General features: G+C 44.0%; 1 protein-coding gene across 9 annotated transcripts in view; it reads left to right on the plus strand.

Moving 5' to 3' along the window:
* Positions 1-1,068, plus strand: part of LOC127008130 (cadherin-23-like) — a 303,940-nt gene extending 302,872 nt beyond the window's left edge. For 7 of the 9 annotated variants that reach the window (XM_050879789.1, XM_050879805.1, XM_050879760.1 and 4 more), the window contains one exon: positions 354-1,068. In XM_050879789.1, coding sequence (XP_050735746.1) covers positions 354-501 — 148 coding nt within the window. In that variant the 3' untranslated portion in view covers positions 502-1,068. The remainder of the gene's footprint in view (positions 1-353) is intronic. The other 2 variants (XM_050879813.1, XM_050879779.1) reach the window with 1 other exon arrangement.
* The last annotated feature ends 21,939 nt before the right edge of the window (positions 1,069-23,007 follow it).

Consider the following 23,007-nt stretch of genomic DNA (forward strand, 5'->3'; position numbering starts at 1 on the left):
TGTGAGGTATCTGAAAACTGTCTATATCTACTACTGCCACTGTACCTTGTCAGTGTCTTGCATCTTTAAACTTTCCTAAATTTTTCCCTTCCCTCTAGTAAACTGGGCAGGACATTGCTGCATGAATCAAGTTATCAGTATTAGTACAGTATAAATAATTGAGTTAAATGAAAAAAAAGTCACATTCATTAATTCTTAACTCATTTTTTAGCAGCACTTAAAAGGATTTGGGGTGAGTGTTAAATATTTAGCAAAGTTACTTATAGGGATGTAGCCAGATCTGACAAAAAAATGTTACCAAAACTGAACATATCAAGCCCAACACATAGCTAATGTTTTCCCTTCATTCATAGGGAATCCAGTACTGTGGGATCCAACACCCAGCTGATGGGCCATGAACAGCAGAACATCAATGACACATACCGAGCCAACCTCTACCAGACCTTCCACAAGATTGCTAACCCCTTGGTTGACAAAAAGCTTGAAACCACAGAGCTTTGACACAAATGCAGATCTTCCCAGACATAGATTTTCTCATGATTCTACTCTTCCATACATTTTCAGTGTCTCAGGCCCTCAGGTGATTTTAATAGTTGCTTCTAAGATATATGCTCAAAGCCCAACTTAAGTCTGAAACTGATCCACATTCATTCTAAGTATAAAAACAAATTTAATTACTTGAATGAACTGCTGGCAAGCCTGATAAATTCACATATCATTGAACACACATTTTGCTACCTTATTTTGTTCACTCATAATTTATTCTAACTATTCACTCCTGTTAATTCTTCACTGCTCACACAACTCTTTTGAGATAACCGTGGGTGCCACATCGATATTTTGTACAAAGTTTCCTGTCTAGTTTAGTTTTTGTACATGAAAATGAAACTATTTATACAGTAAAGCTTCTCAATCCTTCATGCTCATGTTTCATATTGTAGATATGTTTATATGTTAGGCTAGACGTTCACTATCCACCAAGAAGTCACATTAGTATACTTGTAACATTTGATACAACGAATTCTAGTACTGGATGGTGATAAATAAAATACTTTTATTAAGTTCCTAGTTAATCTTTTCTTCACCTGAGAATCCATACTTTGTGCACTACTATGTTAAGACATGAGATGCAGGCACACCTGCAGGCAGGTAAGCCTGTTACTACTTTTGCAGATGATATACATTTAAAAATACTAATCATATCCAAACTAAACGTATTATTTTTCCTTTATTTCCCAAAATGCACTAAATAGGCTCTGCCCCCTGACACAAGATTGTACAGGTTATATGTGTTAACACACCTGAATGTTATTAATTAATATAACAAATACAATTAGTTATTTCATTTAATTTTATTAATAAAATTCAATTTAGTTAACTCAAAATACTATGGCAAAGCAAGAAGTATTATTTACACCAAAGTCAAAGAAGATCTGAATATCAAGATAATAAAAATGTGTATAAATTCATTCAATGCACTATGATCTTCACAGTAAGTCTTTTTTTTAAATATACATCAGTTTAGACTTGTCAAGTTACTAAATTTTCAGTTTTACCTATTTTACTCTAATTTACTCCAGTCTCAAATGTTTTATAAAACTAATTCATAAGGTTGGACAAGTTTCCCTCAGCCACTCAGGTGTTAGGGGCTGGAGCCCATTGACTAAGTGCATCTTGTGTGCGAAAAATATAGAATTAGTAAAGAGGGTGTTGTAACATTCAAGTTGGTGTTTCCTACACAAATTCCCATGTTCTCCATCATGTCTAATGTGTTTCATCCTCCATTGTCAAATGCTCAGACTTTATCTCTCTTCCTGGTTGCCTGTCTGCAAAGACTTCTTCAATTTGTTAGTAATTCTACTTGGTATGACCTGCCCAAGTCAATTTCTTCTTAATAATCATAAAAATATCTATAAACTTTTTCTACACCCAATCCATGATCATCTTACTGTCTCTCCATGCTATACCCAGTATTTTTCTCAACATTCCTGTTTATGCACTACTTAGCTTTCTGCAATATTTTTTAAGGTGGCAAGATTCTGAATCATATGTTAGGATTGGCAGGGTGCTTTGACTCTATACCTTTCTCTTCAGGTAGAGTGGCAGGTTACTATTCCTGGCATTGCCATGTTTACCAAAAGTGCTGATTCCATTCCAAGCCTATTACAGATTTCTTTTTCATGAACTGGGCTTGCACCAATTGTTTGTCTTTAATATGTAAATTCCTCTACTCTCTCAGGTGTTTTGTTTCCAATCTGTTGTCCTAAGTCATTATTAAACATTACTTTTGTTTTCTTTATATTCATTTCAAGTCCTACCTTGAGACTGGAGTTCATGGAGCAGTCTTTATAGGTTTTCCTCAATCACTTAGTAAGGCTGTCATAATAATTATAAGGTATTCACTGTACTTTTTTATTCTTATGTTGCCCCACTCTTTTCTTAGATATATCTTTCAAGCAAACCACAAGTAACTTTGGAGAAAGTGTCACCTTACAGTATGCCATTCTGTTACAAATTCGGGGTTGTTTGGGAAGTGTTGGTAGCCTGATAGCAAAATGAAGCATTACTGATAACTGCTACGGGCTTGAATCAAAGGTTCTGGGAGGTTCCACAGGGGACGTGTTGGCTTGTCTGCTCGCTTCCTGCTCAATCTTTGTCCAGCCAGCAAGGCATGCAGACAAGCCTCCCTTCACTCGGTGAACTAAACCCAGCAACAGACAGGTTATTAACTACAACAGTATCTACTATCTACAAGGCCACCCACACACATCGCTGACGTATTCAGACCACTGTACAGGTAACTCTCAATTTACGTGAGTATTGTGTCCTTGAAGAGGTCGTGTAAATCAAAAACAATGTAAATCAAACAAGAGGTAGGTTTCTATCGAAAAATAAATATTCATTTCATTCAGTGGAGAGAGAGAGAGAGAGAGAGAGAGAGAGAGAGAGAAAATATCCATATCACTGAGATATCCACTCAGGCACTCAGTCTCAGCCTCACTCGTGTGAGGAAGAAATGAGGGACACCATGAGCGACTGGCTAGTATTGGTACCGGTACCGAGCAGTCTGGTACCGGTACCATACCATATAGCTGGTACCGTTAGTACTGGTACTGGTACCGGGACCAGCCCACCCCTATTGTTGAGTAGTGTGGCAGCGTGGGTACTGAATTGCTGTTCAAGTGGCGCGCGGGAAGAACTGAGCTCAGCTGTGTGGCCGTGGCGCTGTGTGAGTCCAGTTGCAGGAGACATCTGGTGGCCACTCCATAAAATATCGCGTATAAGTGAAAAAAACGTGTAAATTAAACATTTATTTGGATTCTGGACCCCGCACTATTTCAAAAACGCATAAACCAAACTCGCGTAAATCGAGTTACCTGTATCTGAAAATCCTCTACAACAAGCTAAGTCCTGCTGGTTAACTCTTAAATCCTAGAGGGCCCTGTTGGGTGAGAATTGATCAGTAGGGACGCTTGCAAGGGGCGAAAGGCCCTTCACTTAAGGAGAGTTGGTGAGTGTGTGTTCGGCCCATATGTATACACTCAACCCTCGACTTAACAGACCCCGATTTAACGGATTTCAGATTTAATGGACCACAAAATCCACAAAATCTCAACGAACAAATACCCAGCAACAGACATTTTGTCCGTTGCTGGGTAGATTTGTCCAGTGTGACACCGGCTTTAGAAACGTCAAAACCCTAAACAGAAGGCCATCGGGTAGTGTCGTGAGGCTGTGCCGCACAAATTACATCCACACACACTGCCTCATGGCCTCTAACTCCGCCCAATATTCGGCCGCCAGACAGGACGCATCGTATAGTGTGTGTCTGCCGTTATGAGGAAAATTGAAAACCGTCAACATCTTTCGCTTGGCCACCCAAGTGCACGCTTGCAGACAGCCCCGGCCGTGCACCGGGCCCGGCCCCGAACAGCTGATGGGCGGCTGTTGATGGTGATGGCGATGATGAGCGGCGGCAGCGAGGCCCCCACATCGGCGGCACCCGAACGGCATCCCCATCGGGGCCCACACGTGTGTGGCTGTGTTTATTATGGGTTTGGGCTTCTCAATTTGCCAATTCCCATCCTCCACATGTTGCACGGGACCCCTTTCCTTTCTTCCATCTCTTCTTTTTGAAAAAGAAGAGATGGAAGAGAAGAAAGAAGTCCCGCACAACATGTGGAAAACAAAGAATTAGCACAATAAACACAGCCACACACACACGGGCCCCAACGAAAGCAACGCCCAGGCGGCGCCGATGCGGGGACCACGCCGCCAACACCCATCATTACCACCACCATCATCAGCCGCCCATCAGCTGCTCAAGCCCAGCGCACAGCCGAGGCCACTCGCACACATGCGCCTGGCCGCCCGGATCATTAAAAAAAAATAAATAAATAAAAAAAAATAATAAATTGTTCCGAGCTAGAAAGGAGGCTGGGTAGATTTGTCCGATGTGACACCGGCTTTAGAAACGTCAAAACCAAATTTTCAAGCAACAGACTTTTTCAAGCAAAGCACCACCCTTCTCCCCTTTTAATCTGTTAAATCGAGGGCCGAGTGTATTGCATAATTTAACAATTTTTCATGACTGAATTTTTCTCACTTTTCTTGGAGTTTAATGGTAGCCATCCAATTTATTTTCCAAGACCTTTGCAGCAAGACCCTTGCTCCCCTGCATCCCCTACCATGCCTCTCCCTCTTCTTCCCCTCCTCCTTTCCTTCCTCTCTACCCTTGCCCTCTTTCCTTCTCCCCTCCTCCTCCCATTCCCTTCCTTTCTCTCCTCAATTGTCCTCATCTCTTCCTCTTTCTTTTCCTCCATTTATTCCTCTTTATCCTCCTCCTCCTCCTTCTCTTCCTCTTTTCCCACTCCCACTTACCCTCCACAGCCACTACCCCCACTCCTCTGTGCCACCCTCTTCCCCTTTTCTCAATTCCACTCTGTACCCATGCACCTTTCTGTCCTCCTCTCTCCCTCCTCCCTTGTCACATCCCCTCTCCAGGCCCATCTAAGGGTAGTGTCCTTTTAGTGGGAGAGAGTCAGGTCAAACTCATTGGCAGAATGGGCTTAGGGTGTGATTTCCAGGAGCAGAAATAGGTGACATAGCTGAGAGGGTAGAGGCATGTTTATTGGGCGAAGGAACAAAACCTATCATATTTCTCAGTGCTGGAGGTAATTATTTATGTATAGTTAAAAGGGAAGAGTTGTTCAGGCATTTCAGAGAGACCCTGGAGAAAGTTAGTGAACAGCAGGCTAACGGGTCACTATGAGTGCAATGGATGGCTTTTCATCGATAACTGGTACCCTTCCTACAACAAGGACACCTTGTATGCAAAGGATGGATTAGGACTGGACCCTTAACTGACAGCACAGGTAATTTAGTAATTGAAAATTGACACACTGTGAATATCTTGAATAATTATTCTTTGCCATTATTCAGTGCCAACATATATGCTGTTACCACCAACATCAACACTAATAACTGCACTAATGAAAATCCAGTTCATACCCTGCACAATTCTGAGAGCTACTTATGAAGGCCTTTATGCACTTCAGTCCCTCATAACTAATACAAGTCCAGGACCAGATAATATACAGTACCCTCTCGAGTTTCGTGCTCGCTTCGTTCTGAAGGTATAGTGCGAAACTCAAGGTATTGAAAACACTGAAAAAGTGCTTATCTGTTCCTACCCGTGGAGATTTTTTTTTTTTTTTTTTATTTTACATGTGGGCTATGGCGCCGGTAGACTATCCATCTGGGCCTGATGGTCAGCCCCGAGCCCGTCATGGCGCAGGCAACTGTTCATAGTGGTGCCATTATAATTGGCTCATGTCACCCCCCAGAGCTCACTTTTTTTCCCTTCTTTACTCCCTTGTTATTTCAAAATACATACCTTGGAAAAAGAAGAAAACAGGAAGAGAGAACGGGTCGTTTTAAAGCCACAGATGAAGCCTTACGATTGGCTGAGCTCTGAAAACACAATTGTGATTTGCTGGGAGTCCGATGACGTCATCGCCGACGCTCACCCAGTCAGCGGCCTTGCTGCCTTAAGGGGGAAAGTCATTTTTACGGTCGTGTTCGGACATTTTGATCTCCTGTCGGGGTAATTTTTCATCTAGACTAATGATTTTTTTTACAGTTTAAACACTAGACTGTGAGGTACCCCTGATATAATTTTCATAAAAATTGAAGGATTTTTTTTTTTTTTTTTTTAAAGTTTTACACATGCTCAAAAAATTCTTATTCACAGAAAACTATTCAAAGTAAAGGAATATCCTTTATATGAGATTTAAATGACACCCAAAGGAACAATACTGCATATTATCATTTGTATATCTCAAATAATAAGTGCACAAAACAAAATCAATTCAAGCGGTAATTTTTTTCTGTAAAAACTACCAAAAAAAAAATCACGGATCATACAAACTTCGACATTAACGAATCTCAAGATGCAGTTTTGTAGATAATTCTTTTCTGAGTATTATGCTGCAAAAAAAAAAAATCGTCCAAATACAAGTCGAGATATATAATTCTTTACATTAAAATTTTAATTTTGAGAAAAGCGCACTTTTATGTTTAGGTGACTGTACGGTACAGAGGTGTTTTCTAGCACAACACAACTATGTCTCGTTCCTTATCTTACTCTTCTGATAATGTTCAAGAGGTCAGATTTCCAAGGAAGCTCTTTCAGGTCATCTCAGGTCACTTCTACGGGGAGGGTGTGCTCACAATTGATTTTCCTCGAAGTAGATTTAGGCACCTGGTTCCCTTTTGTCTCTTATAATACATGTAGGAATGCACAATGTATTCTAAAAGACAAAATATTACTCCCTCAGAGGGGAGGGTATCATTGGGCGCCACCCAACTCATTCATTGTCGCCAGGTTTATGCATCAAAGCCACCTGGCTGATAATCTGCAGACTCGCGGCTTTTTCTTTCATTTCTCTTCTTTTTTGGTTGGTGTGAAGAAATCCTGGCTTTATCCATTTGTTTTCTTGTTATTGTTGCCTCAGGAGTTGAAAGGAAGCCTATATAGGCAATGTATCTATTTGCCTCATATCCCAAGTTGTGCTCAAGTATTATGAGCTGAGACATAAATCTTACCCTTTTTAGGCCAGCAAACTTTGCTTTATTTTGATGTAGCCACAGCTTTCCGCTTCCCCATAGTGTCTGAAAATCCACTGGAAGACGGTATAAGCAGGCCAAGGAGAAACGCACGTGTGAGGGCGGAGTGTGTGTACCCTCCCACGCCACAAAATCAATACTCTGCCTCCCCGCTACTCACTCACTTTTCTTGTGTGGAGATGTGGAGAGACTATCATTCAGTACCATAATTACATATAATCACGAAAAAAATAGGAAAAAGAGGATGCAAATAGAAGATACACAAAAAGAAGTGACAGTATATATGTTTACATTCCCCGTGCATAGGGTATTTAATTAAAGGCCACCATGACGCTCTAACGCTTGGCAGTGCGGCGCAGTACCTCCGCAAGAGCCACTCAAGTTCACATGGAAATTTTCAAAAAATTGATTTTTTCAACCGTAAAAATGACTTTCCACCTTAAGGCAGTGTCACACTGGCCATTTTCCTCTAACCTTTGTGGCTACTGGCAACGCCCGTGTGCCCATCAAGGACTGAGTTGTCGGTTGTCCATAACCTGGTGTCACATTGGGCCCTTTTCTTCCCACCGCGTTGGCGGCAGCTTGGGCAACTGGCAAATCCAACTTTTCCAGGTGAGCGCCACACACGGCCAAGGTCGGTTGCCCGTATCCACATCCACAACGTAAACAAAGCACTTGCCCTGTATTGACATGGCGTCGTCTGCTAAAGTGAGGGCTCTCGCGGCTTGTGCTGTCTTTACCCAAGTTATGGATTTGTTGCTGCAGTTAAATGGAAGGAAGAAGCTATTGTGGGTATGGCGTGTCTGTGGTTCCTCCGTGCCGGTTCTCATTGTCACCACTGCGCGTGATCAGCCAACCCACCCATCTAGACTCCGACCACATACATGAACACGTGGATCGAGTAACAACACACACCAGACTCATCATGAACCATGGCAGATGTTTCTCACAAACAAAAATGGCTTTGCCATTTCCTAGAGTGGGTTAGAACTTATTTGGTGAGTGGTTCATACAAACCAAGAAGAGAGCAAGTGAATGGCAAGAAGAGAGCAGTGTTAAAGACGACTGCTTTCTTCTTGCCAAGAGCTAGGTTTGGTTCATGTGAGCCACTCACCAGATATACATTCTAACACACTTAAGAAATGGTGAAGTCGTTTCTGTTTGTCAGAAACATCTGCAATGGTTCCTAATGAGTCTGGTGTGTGCATGTGTGTGTGTGTGTGTGTGTGTGTGTGTTTGTTGTTATTCGATCCATGTGTTTATGTGGTTGAGTCAAGATGGGTGGGTTGGCCGCTCACACGCAGTGGTGACAATGAGAACTGGCATGGAGGAACCACAGGCATGCCACACCCACAACTGTTTCTTCCTTCCATTTAACTTCAGCAACAAGTCCACAACTTGGGTAATGGCTGCACAAGCCGCGACAGCCCTTTAGCAGACAACGTCATGTTGATACAGGGCAAGTGCTTTGTTTACGTTGTGGATGTGGATACGGGCAACCGACCTTGACCATGTGTGACGCACACCCGGAAAAGCTGGAGATGCTGGTTGCCTTAGCTGGCGCCAACTCAGTGGGAAGAAAAAAGCCCTGTGTGACACCAGCTTACGGATAACCGTGAACTCGTTACCGATTGGGCGTACAGGCGTTGCCCATAGCCCCAACAGTTGGACGAAAACGGCCATTGTCACACCGCCTTAAGGCAGTGAAGCAGCTGATAGGGTGAGCGTCGGTGATGACGTCACCGGACTCCCAGTGAATCATATGCGTGTTTTCAGAACTGTCAGCTAATCGTAAGGCAGCCACCTTCAACTGCGGCTTCAAAACGACCCATTCTCTCTCTCTCTCTCTCTCTTGCCTTAGCCACAAGGTTTGGAGGAAAACGTCCAGTGTGATACTACCTTTAAAGGTAGCATATGTGACGCTGATGGTAAGTAGACGTGACCCGTAGGTGTCAAAGCAGCGAGAAACTCGCGGTGATAATGCGCGAAAGTCGGGATGGTAAGAATTTAGGCCTAACCGCGAAACTCGTGGATCACGAAACTCGGATAGCGTGAAACTCGAGAGAGTACTGTAGTGAAAGTAATATTATAAGATGCTAAAGATGTATGTATTATGATTTAAACTAGGAGTTTTAAATAATTATAATACTTGCTGCTGGCAGCACATACAATATGTTTAGAGCAGAAGCTTGGAGGAAGAATGCATGAAGTGGCCCTCAGCGGGCGCCGCTCTTCACTGTGAGGTGAAGCATGGGGAGAGAATGAGAATGAGAGAAAATGAGGGCGTTAGACTCGTTACGAGAGAGAGGCAATGAGAATAAAAGAATGTTCTACCGTTCTATACCTTTGATGAGGTTTCCGCCGCTGTGTGAGACAAAGAATGAAAAAGGAAGAATGAGAGAGAGAGAGAGAGAGAGAGAGAGAGAGAGAGAGAGAGAGAGAGAGAGAGAGAGAGAGAGAGAGAGAGAGAGAGAGAGAGAGAGAGAGAGAGAGAGAGAGAGAGAGAGAGAGAAAATGCGGGGAATGAGAATGAGAGAGAGGTAATGAGAATGAGAATGAGAGGGAATGAGAATGAGAAAGATAATGAGAATTAAAGAATAAGAATGAGAGAATGAGAATGAGAATTAACATTGTCAGGCAAATGAGTGCCCGTGGGTTGAATCGACTCAGTAGCTTGCCCAGGTTTACACTTTTATTTTACATGTTTTGCAAAATAACTATGTGTTCATTGTACTTCTGATAGTACCCAAAGACCTCTACATTCCAGGATTGTGACCTAATTGTGTGTTAAAGCCATGGGAGATGAATTACAGATGATTTCCTTGAAATTTCCATCAAGGAATCATTCGTATTCTTTTGTGTCGCTCTTTTTCAAGCTCAGTTTTCTCGCCACCTATATAATGTTTCAACACAAATATTATTTTGTCTTACCGATGAAATGTTATGCTGCAATCCCCGCCTCTGTGGGCGCAACCAAAGGGAGAGTAAGCCGGCATGACGGCAAAATGTTGAGGTGTGTGGGTGTCGCGCGTCCGGCCAGCCTGGCAATGTTATGGGCCAAGACTGCTTCACTCCTGTGACGTCATGCCCTCTCCTTGTATTTTTCTTCCAAGAGCAGCAGTGTAAACACCTTCCCGCACTCTGATTGGAGGGACATTGAAATGCATCGTGTGGAGGCAGCTGCGTGCCAGCCGTAGGAATGTAGAGTGGCAAAATTTTCAACACTACCTTCCACTGCTGACTGTGTAATACTGACAGCATGACACCATGCCGGACTTGTTTGACTTATTCTTTATTGCATGAAGGAAATATCTGACAAGAGGCCGCACTGATGCATTCCTATTAACCACGGAATTGAGTGTTAGAGGATATATCGAAGAATGCTCTTAGTTTGCCATCAATAATCATTATAACGACATGAATAATGTACAGCACTCAGATTTTTCATGTAAACATGATAGTGGCCATTACAACTCTGATAATTTGCTAATTTGGTACAGAAAAATGTCAATTAAGCCTCGCTGGACCCCAGAACACCGCAGTGCTTGCCTCTTGCTGGGTTCACACATTCACGATTTGTGGTCCACGATGGCCCCACAGAGAGCATGTGGTAAAACCGTGACCTCTGGCCACGATCTGACTGCCGAATTACCCCCCCCCCTTTTTTTTTACGTCGCTGCCTATTGCGCCGGTAGGCTTCTTCCCGGTGGGGCCTGATGGTCGGCCCAAGGCTTCTTTCTGGTGGGGCCTGATGGTCGGCCCAACCCGTTCTGGCGCCATCTTGTGTTGGCTCATGCTGCCCCCCAGAACTCATCTTTGAGCCTCTCTTTGGAGAGGTTATCTAGAGCCCGGGTTGATGGGCGGTCTTCAGGCCAGCATGTGGGTAGTCTTAGGCCACTCGGTGGTGACTGAAAAACCTCAGCTGTGTGGTGGCCAGGATGCAAACCTGCGTCCCTCCTGGAGCTCCTGAATGTGGGGCCGTCACGCTAACCATTCAGCCACCGCGGCTGTACAACGGTGTACAAGGGTAGTATGCCGGAGCGAGAACGACGTTCCCGAACTAATCCCGATCCCTCCCGACCCACTTACGGCGGCCACAGAAAATGACAATAAATCACCACGGTTACAGCCGGTAACCCACGACCCACCCACGATGACCACGATAAAGTTACGGAATTGCCTAGATGCCTTCCCGGTGTTTCACGGACATCGGCGCCTAACCGTTGTAGCATCTTGGTATTTCTGCCGATGTATAAAAAGGGGGCGTTGCCTGGAACTGGCACGAGTGTGTGTGTGTGTGTGTGTGTGTGTGTGTGTGTGTGTGTGTGTGTGTGTAGAAGAATGATTTACTACAAGTTTACTGTGCAGGTAGGATATGGGTTGAATTTGCGGTTCTGGGGTGGGTGTGCGGGGTGGTTGTAGATATACTTTTTGTGGGCGTGGAGTGTGTGCAGGTGGCAGATGCTTTCAGCTTATGGGGTGGGGCTGGCAGGATCTTTGGACCTCAGGTCAGGTAGGGTCAGGCAGGCTACGTGTGAAGTGAACTTTGAGGGGATGAAGATTAAGGAAAGGGGATTATATGACCTGATGCTTTGGTGTTAATTGAGGGACAAGGCTACTTATGTCATTAGTGGCAGCAAACTGATAAAGGCTGTAATTAGCCAGGTGTGTGTGGGTGTGTGTGTGTGTGTGTGTCCACCGCCTCATCGAGGAGAGTGGTGGCGGCCTTCTTCCTGCCACTTTCCTGGGGCTGAGTGGCTACCTCTTGTGTCTGGGTAATGGTACCTTCCTCCTGCAGGGCGGACTGGGGTTGCTCCGTAGCCATCTCGGCTGCTGCAGGGGCTAACTCGAGCTCGTCAACCCGCAACACGTGCACGGATGCGTCAGAGCACAGGGCCATGGTGATGTGCCCGCCGGGAGGTCACTGCCCCAGCCCGGCAGCGTCCCGACAGCTTCATGAGGTCGGTAGGCATCCGCAGCACACGTGATCAGACCGTGGCTGAGCGGCGGAAAGCCAAGGTTTCCCACCGGAATGTCACGGTCATTTCCGATGGCTTACCGACGTTCTCGACGGACTCCAGGTGCTAGCCCGGACCCTTCCCGATGCCATCCCGGATAGTCACAGCATTTGACAGTTGTCGGGGTGAGCCCCGATCATTTTGCTCGCGCCAAAATGATCAGGAGACACTGCCGACGTCCAAGGTTTTCCCCGGTGGGGTTATGATGTCGCACCGGAAATCCAAGGTACGTCAAGGTTAGTCACGGATACAATGCCGATTCACCATTTTTGTGTGTCGGGAGGGCACCGTGACCACAAACCGTGAATGTGTGAACCCAGCATCTGGCAGCGACTCCAGCAGGGCCACCAGATGGCAGGTCAGTTCAGTGCAGCACCCCATAGGCAGAGAGGAATGGGATAGGAGGCTAGAGGAGGGCAGTGGGGCAGTTTGTACAGTGTTAGGGCTGTATGGAGACAAAAAGAAAAAGAATTATGAAGCTAACAAAAATGTTCCTAATGCAGTGTTGGGAAAAAGGGCACAAATGCTTGAATAAATACAAGGAAAATGATTGAAAATAAGTGATTCAAGCAGTGAATTTGAGAAAATTATAGTGCAATAGTCTATTATAGTGAGGAAAGATAAATAATATACCTACTATGTTTGCCATTGACAAGTAGTGTGTGTGTGAATAAGCAGAGTAGAGGACCAAGAGGAGGACCTATGAAGTGATACAGAGTGAAACAGGTCAAAAGAAGAAGAAACTAAATCAAATTTTCGGTCAATTTACGGTTTCACCCAACAAACGATTTTCTTACATGGTTCATGTTTTTCTGGTGCTAGATGTAATGGATTGCATGATTTTGTACCTCATTTCCATCACAAATGTCTACTTTTCGAGTTATGCCTCTTTTCAAGTTATGCCTATCCCCTGCCCTAAACGATTTTGGGGGACCTGTGGGAACACAGGGTTTTTGGATGGGGGAGCGTGAAATCGACTAACATGCATTTCAAATGAGGTCGAGAAATCAACAGAATCACATTAGAACACCAATGAAAAGGCATAGCCTGCATTTGTTATGGGGGGAGCGAGGGAAGTGGCCATTGTGAGGTAAGCACTGTTGCCAACGATCCGCTATGGGTGAGCAGTGTTGCCAACGATTTAATACATTTAGCAAAAACAGCTTCAGCCAATGGAAGGTGAGCAGTATTGCCAACAAAGTGCTACATAGCACAAAGGAGAGTTTTTCTGGGAAAATCGTTATTGAAATACCCTGGCCGAACATTTCTAACTTTCCTAGATGGGATAGGCATAACCTGAAAAGAGGCATAACTCGAAAAGTAGACATTTGCGACGGAAATAAGGTACAAAATCATTCAATTCACTACATGTATCACCAGAAAAAGATAAAGAAGAGGAAATAAATAAAAAGATAAAGAACAGGAAACAGTAAAGTTCAGGAAATGAAAACCACAACAACGGCATCACCTTACTGGCCAGATGTTGATAGTTTTGGTGGCGCTACTGCTGCTGCTGCCTCTAATCCCTATAAATACAGGGAAGTTTACAGTCTGGGCACCGTACTTCTAAAGGAAGGACACCATGACTTCTTTGTCGTCCAGATAAAATTGATTAATAAACTCCCAGTAGCTGTCCGTACAACCAGCACACACCGTGGCCATCTTTAAACTGATTGGCAAACACTAACTTACTGCTCGAATGGACCGCAGTTTCGAAACACCAAACATGATATTTCTTTACAACTACTGCTTCACCCCCACCGCCGTTCCCCCACTCCGTCCCGCGCTGGGTATTCCAATGGCCCACACCGAATGTCGAATATATTTAAACTACCCCGACCCAATTTCATAACCTAACCTCTAACTGAGAGGGGGGGCGAAGCTCCCCTCGACCCCCCTCCTAACTAAGGGGGGCTACACCCCCCCTGGACCCCCCTCCCCCCATATAACGATCTTGGTGTCCCGTGAGAATTCGGGGGGTTCTGGAGAGGGGGCATATTTAAATTATTCCAACTGAACTTTACAACCTAGCTAACTGAGGGGGGCTTTGCCCCCTTCGACCCCCCTCCTGACCAAGGGGGGCTCTGCCCCCCTTGGTGATTTGCACTCTTTGCTTCCTATTGCTAAGCCACGCCTTGACCCAGTTCAAAACTTTACCTTCTACTCTGTGAGCCTGTAATTTAAGCAACAGTCGTTGGTAAGGAACTTTGTCAAACGCTTTACTAAAATCAAGATAGATTACATCATAATTTTCATCTCTGTCTGCCGCCTCAAATATCCCCTTGCTCACACTTCATCCTCTCATAACTCTCTCCTGTGCAGCTACTACCTGTCTGCCCTTCACTCCACTTTCCTTCACCTCACCTTCCATACTTCCATTCTTACATAAAACTGTCCCCAGACATTTAAACTCAGTCACCTCCTCCATTCTCTCTTCTTTTGCCCTCTCAAATACCAGAACCTTACTCTTTCCATCATTCATTTTCAGCTTTCTCCTCTCACACTCCCTGTCAAACTCATCCACTATCTTCTGCAGCATCCCTTCATTCTCTGCCAACAAGACTGTATCATCTGCAAATAGGCCTGCCACCAAAGACTCCTCTGTAACCTACCTCTCACTTTCAGCCTTGGATCTAGCTCCCCCAATTTGGCTTTCATTTCTTTCATACGACAGTCCATGTACTGCACATTAAAATGCCATGGTGACATTACACATCCCTATCTTACACCAACACCAAAATCTCACTCGACTCACCAATCATTCACACACACAGAGACATTTATACATATATATATATATATATATATATATATATATATATATATATATATATATATATATATATATATATATATATATATATATATATATATATACATGTCCTTATAGAAGGATATGATCCCCTCGAGCAAACGCCCTCCCACGCTGTATATCTTTATAGAACGTTCCATAAACCCTTCTTTTCAACCCTGTCATATACCATCTCCAGGTCCATGAAAGTAGCAAACCCGTGATCAAACCAATTTATTGTTCCAATTTTAAGAACCTGCCACTCATTTACATCAAAGGGCATCTCCCATCTATCAGTCCAAACTGAAAATTTATAATCTTTTTAGAGGCTTTCCCTGTCATGGTCTGAGAAGACCAAGTTGCCAATCTTCGTGTCATAAGCATATTTAATAATGAAATTAGAGTCCACCATCGCTGTTATAGATGTAATTATGAACAGCACCAAAACAAAAATCAAACGATGAGGGACAGGACTATAGCTGTGGGGGTTAGAAAGTGCATTCTCTTGCTTTAGCAGAGAATTTGAACAGTTTACGGTTTCATCCAACCAACGATTTTCTTACGTGGCTCATGTTTTTCTGGTGATAGATGTAGTGAATTGCACGATTTTGTACCTCATTTTCGTCACAGATGTCTACTTTTCGAGTTATGCCTCTTTTCAAGTTATGCCTATTCCCTGCCCTAAACGATCTTGAGGGACCTGTGGGAACATGGGTTTTTTGGGTGGGGGAGCATGAAATCAACTAATATTCATTTCAAATGAGGTTGAGAAATCAACAGGCTAATTGTGGAGATTCACTACGCGCCTCCAAAATACGATATTACGCCTCCATATTATACTTAAGGGACGAAATACGTGTCCCTTAACCATAATATGAAGGCGGAAAAACTTAAAAGTAAAGAAAAAGTGGTAAAGGTAGTGAAAAGGCATATTATACATACGCGCGCTATTTTGGTGTCGGCGGCGGTGGCAGTGTTGCCAATGATCCGGTTAGCGATGGTACGTAGCCTCAGTAACGTAGGTTAACGATGGTACGTTTAGTTAGCGATTAGCCCACGCATGTGAGACCAGGTCCACCATGCCTACAGGCCGTCGTTTCTACGACAAAGGCCCGTTCCCCCGTAAGGGGGAAATCACACAAGAAGGTCCACCACGCGTGGTTATTTTTTTAGAACACTCACCTTTACCTAATACTATACCCAGCCCAAACCTTCACAAAACTCTTTTGGGTAAAGGTGCGTGCTCTAAAAAAAAAAAATAATGACCACGCGTGGTGGACCTGGTCCACAGAGTTATATGCCTAGAGCGCGCGAGCCAGACACTCCGGTGCAGCAACCGGAAGTACCTCGGCCGCCATCTTTGGGAGACCAGTCCAGCCAACTCTGTGCTCCAACCGGCAACTTCAAAGTGGAGGTAAGTGGTAAGTTGTAATGGTGGTCATGGTGGTAGTGGTGCTATATAGTGCTGGTGGTGGTGCTATAGTGATGGTGGTGGTGCTGGTGGTGGTGGTGATGTTGGTGGGTGGAGGAGTTGGTTGAGAGAGAGAGAGAGAGAGAGAGAGAGAGAGAGAGAGAGAGAGAGAGAGAGAGACGGACTGACGTGACATGACATAACTCAGGTTTTACTCTCTCTCTCTCTCTCTCTGTTTATGGAAACCACCATCACCAAGACCACCACCACTATCATGTACCACCACCACCATCATCATCACCACCACCATCACCACCACCACCACCACCACCATCATCATCATCATCATCATCATCATCATCACCATCACCACCACCACCATCACCACCATCACCACCACCACCACCACCACCACCACCACCACCATCACCACCACCACCACCATCACCACCACCACCACCATCACCACCACCACCACCACTATCACCACCACCACCATCACCACCATCACCACCACCACCATCATCATCACCACCACCACCACCACCACCACCACCATCATCACCACCACCACCACCATCATCACCACCACCACCATCATCACCACCACCATCATCATCATCATCATCACCACCACCACCACCACCACCACCACCATCATCACCACCACCACCACCACCACCACCACCATCACCACCACCACCATCACCACCACCACCATCATCACCACCACCACCATCACCACCACCACCATCATCATCATCATTATCATCATCATCATCATCACCATCACCACCACCACCACCACCACCATCACCACCACCACCACCACCACCACCACCATCACCACCACCATCATCATCATCATCATCATCATCATCATCATCATCATCACCACCACCACCACCATCACCACCACCACCATCATCATCATCATCACCACCACCACCACCACCACCACCACCACCATCATCACCACCACCACCATCACCACCATCACCACCACCATCACCACCACCACCACCACCATCACCACCACCATCACCACCACCACCATCACCACCACCATCACCACCACCACCACCACCACCATGTACCATCACCACCACCACCATCGCCATCATCACCACCACCACCACCATCACCACCACTATCACCACCACAGAGTGAGGGAAAGTGGGCTCCCCAAGATGGCTGCTGCGCCAGAGTAACTTGCCTCACCTGCTGCCAAGCCCACAACATGGGAGCGCGCGCTCTAGGTATATAACTCTGTGACCTGGTCTCACATGCGTGGGCTAATCGCTAACTAAACGTACTATTGCTAACCTGACGTACCATCGCTAATCGGCTCGTTGACTACACTGCCACTGCCGCCGTCACCAGCAAAAACAGCGCGCGTATGCATAATATGCCTTTTCACTACCTTTACGAGTGGGGTCCCACAAGGTTCGGTATTAGGTCCACTTTTGTTTATTATTTATATCAATGACTTAGATATAGGAATTAGCAGTGATGTCAGTAAGTCTGCAGATGATACCAAGATCGGAAGAGTAACTGAGTCGGATCAGGACGCTAGTATTCTCCAGGGTGAACTAAACAGATTGTATGACTGGGCGGATAAATGGCAGATGGAGTTCAATGTAAGGAAGTGCAGTATTCTGAGTGAAGGTAGGAACAACCCCTCTCATAACTATTGCTTAAATGACATTCTCATAAGCAGGTCTGGGTGCAATGCACAATGCATTCAAGCTAGAAATCGAGCAAATAGGGTACTGGGATTTATTTCAAGGAGCGTAAGCAACAGAAGCGCCAAAGTCTTCCTCAAACTATATTTAGCATTAGTTAGACCTCATCTTGATTATGCGGTTCAGTTCTGGTCAAAATGTTAGAATCAGTGCAGAGGAGGATGACTAAGATGATTCAGGGGTTGAGAAACTTGCCATACGAGGAAAGACTCAAACAGTTAAACTTGCATTCTCTAGAAAGGCGAAGGGTGCGTGGAGACATGATTGAGGTTTATATATGGATGAAGGGCTTTAATAAGGGAAACATTCATAAGGTTTTGTTGGTAAGAGAACCGGGTAGGACACAAAGTAATGGGTTTAAACTGGATAAATTCAGATTCAACAGGAACATAGGCAAAAATTGGTTTACAAACAGGGTGGTGGATGAGTGGAATAGGCTTAGCAGTCATGTGGTGAGTGCCAATACAATTGTCACATTAAAAAATAGATTAGATAAATTCATGGACAGTGATATTAGGTGGGGTTAGATACACGGGAGCTACACGGGAGCTTAGGTTCAGAGGAGCTGCCTCGTACAGGCCTACCTGCCTCTTGCAGACTCCTATGTTCTTATGTTCTTATAAAGAGAGGCAAAAGAAACAGTAGGTTATCCTGTCATATGTGTCAGAGACGTGGACATGGAATGCAGCACAGCAATCGAGAAGACATGCAGTGGAAATGAGTTACATAAGAGGTGCATGTGGTGTTTCAGGATGGGATGGAGAAAGTAATGAAAGTGTGTATGGGCAGTTTGGTATGAGTGTGACAGCGAAGTTTTTTCAGAGCTCAGAAGGCAGGTCTACAGGCGTTTGCATTTTGACAACCCTCAACATTGTCAGCAAGACCTCTGACACACCTCTCCTTTTCTTCCTCAGCAGCTTTTGAGAGTTTCAATTTTAATGGTATGCCACAACTCTCCAGGGTCCTCCATAGTACCAAGCACTTCAAACAGAGTAGAGACTGCCACAGCATATTCCTGCTGGTCCCTCAGTTTCTTAAGATGGAATCCCTGAAGACTGCATCTTGAGATTTTCTTGGAACTGATACTTATCCTCATACATATTAGCAACAAGAAGTCTGTGGTCAGTTGCAAAGGGCTCAGCACTCCAGAAAAAAACTACAATTCAGGAGGATTCTCCAGTGAGTATAAACAAGGATGTAATCAATCTCCTCTGCCACACTGCCAGCATTAATATACCAAGTCCCGCGGCAAGGCTCGCATCTCTGGAAGAAGGAATCATCAGTCCTCAGCCATCTGGACTTAGCAAAGTTCAGAAGGAAAGAATGTTTCTGGTGCCAGATCCATGGGGTCCGACACATAACTCAAAGCCAGCTCTTTCTGTGCCAGTTGATGCACTGAAGTCACCCAAGATAATGAGTGCGTAACACAGGGGGCACTGGTCAACTTGGTCGAGTTTGGCATGGAACATTCTTTCTCAAGTTCATGCCCCTCAGTAGAGGCATAGACTGCAATAAGATATATGCAATCCAAAGTGTGATTCAACCTCACCATAATCATATGCTCATCAACCGGAGTAACACCAGAGAACTGTAGTCGGCTAGAAATAGCTATCACTACTTCTCAGAGACAGGTGCTCTTGGTCTAACCTGACCAGTAGTAGATACAACCCTCACTATACTGATCTCTCCATCTCCAGGTCTCCTCGCCTTAGAGAGCCCCACCATTCCACTCTCAATATCCTGAGTTTAGCTGTCAGATGGGATAGTCACTCATCCTCCAAGAGGCTCAGGATGTTCCAAACACCCACACAGAGCCCGCCAAAGGTTAACCCCGAGCCTAGCTCAACGAGCTTGGGTCTCGCCTGTACCACCCTGGCAGTTCTCAAGAGAAGGGGATGGGTGTGTTTGGCAGGGCAGTAGTGTGCTCCTAACTGCCCTCCAGACTTGTATGAGTATGTGATGCCATACACATGTCTTGAAAGCAATTCACTTGCATTAATAAAAAAAAAATATTATTCTATGATCAGAAGAGCCTATGTGGGCCAATCAGGGCTCAGTCAGGTCACACATTTCAGTAAAAACTAGATCAAAACAGTTGCCAGCACAATGGGTCAGTCCTGAGACAAGGTGAGAACAACCACAGATGTTTGAAAAGTCGAGCCACATGACCATGAGAGTCAGTCTGAGATAAAGAACCAAGCTGCTCCTAATGATGATTTGTAGGTTCTGCTGTATCATTGACATGATTAAAAACAATCATAAATGGAATCATCCCTTCCAGGGCTATGACCTACTAAAATGTAAAAGTTCTTATGTTTGGCACAGAAATGAATTATAAACATCTCATGACAACTGCACTCATAAAAATTTGAAATCATTTTCTCATATAAACAGAAACGATGCATCTCCTGTTGTTAGGTTTATGTAAAATAAATATAAATTACTGATTAAATACATCAGTAGGGGAGGATCGAGGTGGTACTATATGGACCACTTTTCTGTCAGGTGAAAACCGATTTTAAGGCTGATTTTATAGGTGTACTTTATAAGTGTCCAGTTCCATATTTTCTAAGTAAATCTGTATATGTGTTATAAATGATTTGAAAATGTCATCTTTTCTCAAACTTGTTATCAGGAGAAAAGTTGATTTTTTATTTTCATATTTTTTTGTGATTTAAAAAAAAAATTTGGCAATATTTTTTTGGAAAACATGTAATAAATACATCACATTAAAATAAAGTATTTTTGTTTTGATAACAACCTGGAAAAAAGAGTTGAAAACATGCCAGTTTTTTAATTTTCAAAATCCCCCAATAAATAAGCGTTCTGGGCATTTTTATACTTAAAAAATATCAATTTACGGGAATTGACGTTCAAAGAAAAACAACACTATTTATGTCATAACTCGGGAAGTATATATAGGTCCTACATGCATCAAACTTTGGTCACTTATATTATGCCTATTGTTCATGTTGTAACAAAAAAAAATGGTAACTCTAGCTTAATATTAAAGGAAACTGTAAACACATTTGTTATAGGCCTTTGCCGGAATGGCAGTTCTCGGCACATAATTTAACAAGTGGTGGGCCTCTTCCCCACTCTCCAATTATGTTCCTCACCATGGAGAATGGAGATTTCCTTAATAGGTGTCTGCTGATTTGCTTCTAATACTCAGTTCTAGCTTATCCATGCATACACTGAGCCTACCTGTAAACTAGTACATCAACTTGCTTCCTGTTTTAGCGTGTGTGTGTGTGTGTGTGTGTGTGTGTGTCCATTGTCTATAGTTAAACCAGTTGCATTTGCTAAAAATTGTTTTGTCTGACGCTATTGCACAATAAATTTATCAAACAACAACCTGTAAACTAACTACAAATATAGGCCTATCTAGAACATATTTTTCAATAATTACACTTTCCTTCTTCGATGTAGGAATTGAAGATGTTACAGACACATCAGTAAGTAAATTATATTGTACTGTAAGCTGATTTACCTTATGGGGTGGATGTTGGGGGCGGGCAGGTAAGTAGTGCTGGTGGTTGTGGAGGCAGTTTCGTCATTTGAAGGGTCTTGTGCGGTTTTTCTTACTTTTTTTTTCTGGCCGTTCCTGCACTCTCCACCTCCTTATAGGCTGTGGATCTTCTCTTCATTGTAGTTTGAAGGAAAAGTGCAGGAAATGTAATGTTTTGGTCCTGAACGGCAGCAACGGCGGTGAGGAAGAAAACGGTCTGAATGGTAGACTTCATATTTTCAAGAAATTCCTTCAAATAATGAAAAATAAAGGAAAAATATTAGATTAAAGCGGCAGCCCTTTAATGCTGGGCGTATAGCTGTCAAACTGGCCTTTAAATTGTTAAAGGGACATAGTTTGAAGCGCGCAGGACTTTTAATTTGCAAGATAAAAGTGTTAAGATCATTTATATCCAATAATCCGAAAAAAATATTTTTCCTTCATTTTTCAAGTTAGAACCCTTCCTTAAGATGGAATCTCTGAAGACTGCATCTTGAGATTTTCTTGGAACTGATACTTATTCTCATACATATTTGCAACAAGAAGTCTGTGGTCTTACCTAGATTTCTTACCTAGATGGGGAGAACCCCATCTAGAATCAGGTGACGCCTCCAACCAAGACAGCAAGTAGATTGTCCTTTAGATGTTCTGATGGTTGGCTAATGTGGCATCACCAAGACCACACAAACAACTGCCATAATACTCTTGAGTAAGTGCCAAGACAATATTGTCAGGTTGGCAATCCCGAGTGGAGACACAGCACAGCACAGGACACAAGTTTACAAGTTAAAGAGATACTCAACAACCCAAAGTCAGATACTCAACAACCCAAAGTCAGATACTCAACAACCCAAAGTCAGATACTCAACAACCCAAAGTCAGATACTCAACAAACCAAAGTCAGATACTCAACAACCCAAAGTCAAAGTTGCAAAGGGCTCAGCACTCCAGAAAAAAAAAAACTGCAATTCTGGAGGATTCTCCAATGAGTACTAACAAGGATGTAATCAATCTCCTCTGCCACACTGCTAGCATTAATATACCAAGTCCCGCGGCAAGGCTCGCACCTCTGGAACAAGGAATCTTCAGTCCTCAGCCATCTGGACTTAGCAAAGTTCAGAAGGAAAGAACGTTTCTGGTGCCAGATCCATGGCCGGGGTCCGACACATAACTCAAAGCCAGCTCTTTCTTTGCCAGTTGATGCACTGAAGTCACCCAAGATAATGAGTGCGTAACATAGGGGGCACTGGTCGACTTGGTCGAGTTTGGCATGGAACATTCTTTCTCAAGTTCATGCCCCTCAGTAGAGGCATACACTGCAATAAGAAATATGCAATCCAAAGTGTGATTCAACCTCACCATAATCGTATGCTTATCAACTGGAGTAACACCAGAGAACTGTA

This window comes from Eriocheir sinensis, chromosome 4 (genome assembly GCF_024679095.1).
Source record: "Eriocheir sinensis breed Jianghai 21 chromosome 4, ASM2467909v1, whole genome shotgun sequence".
NCBI lineage: Eukaryota > Metazoa > Arthropoda > Malacostraca > Decapoda > Varunidae > Eriocheir > Eriocheir sinensis.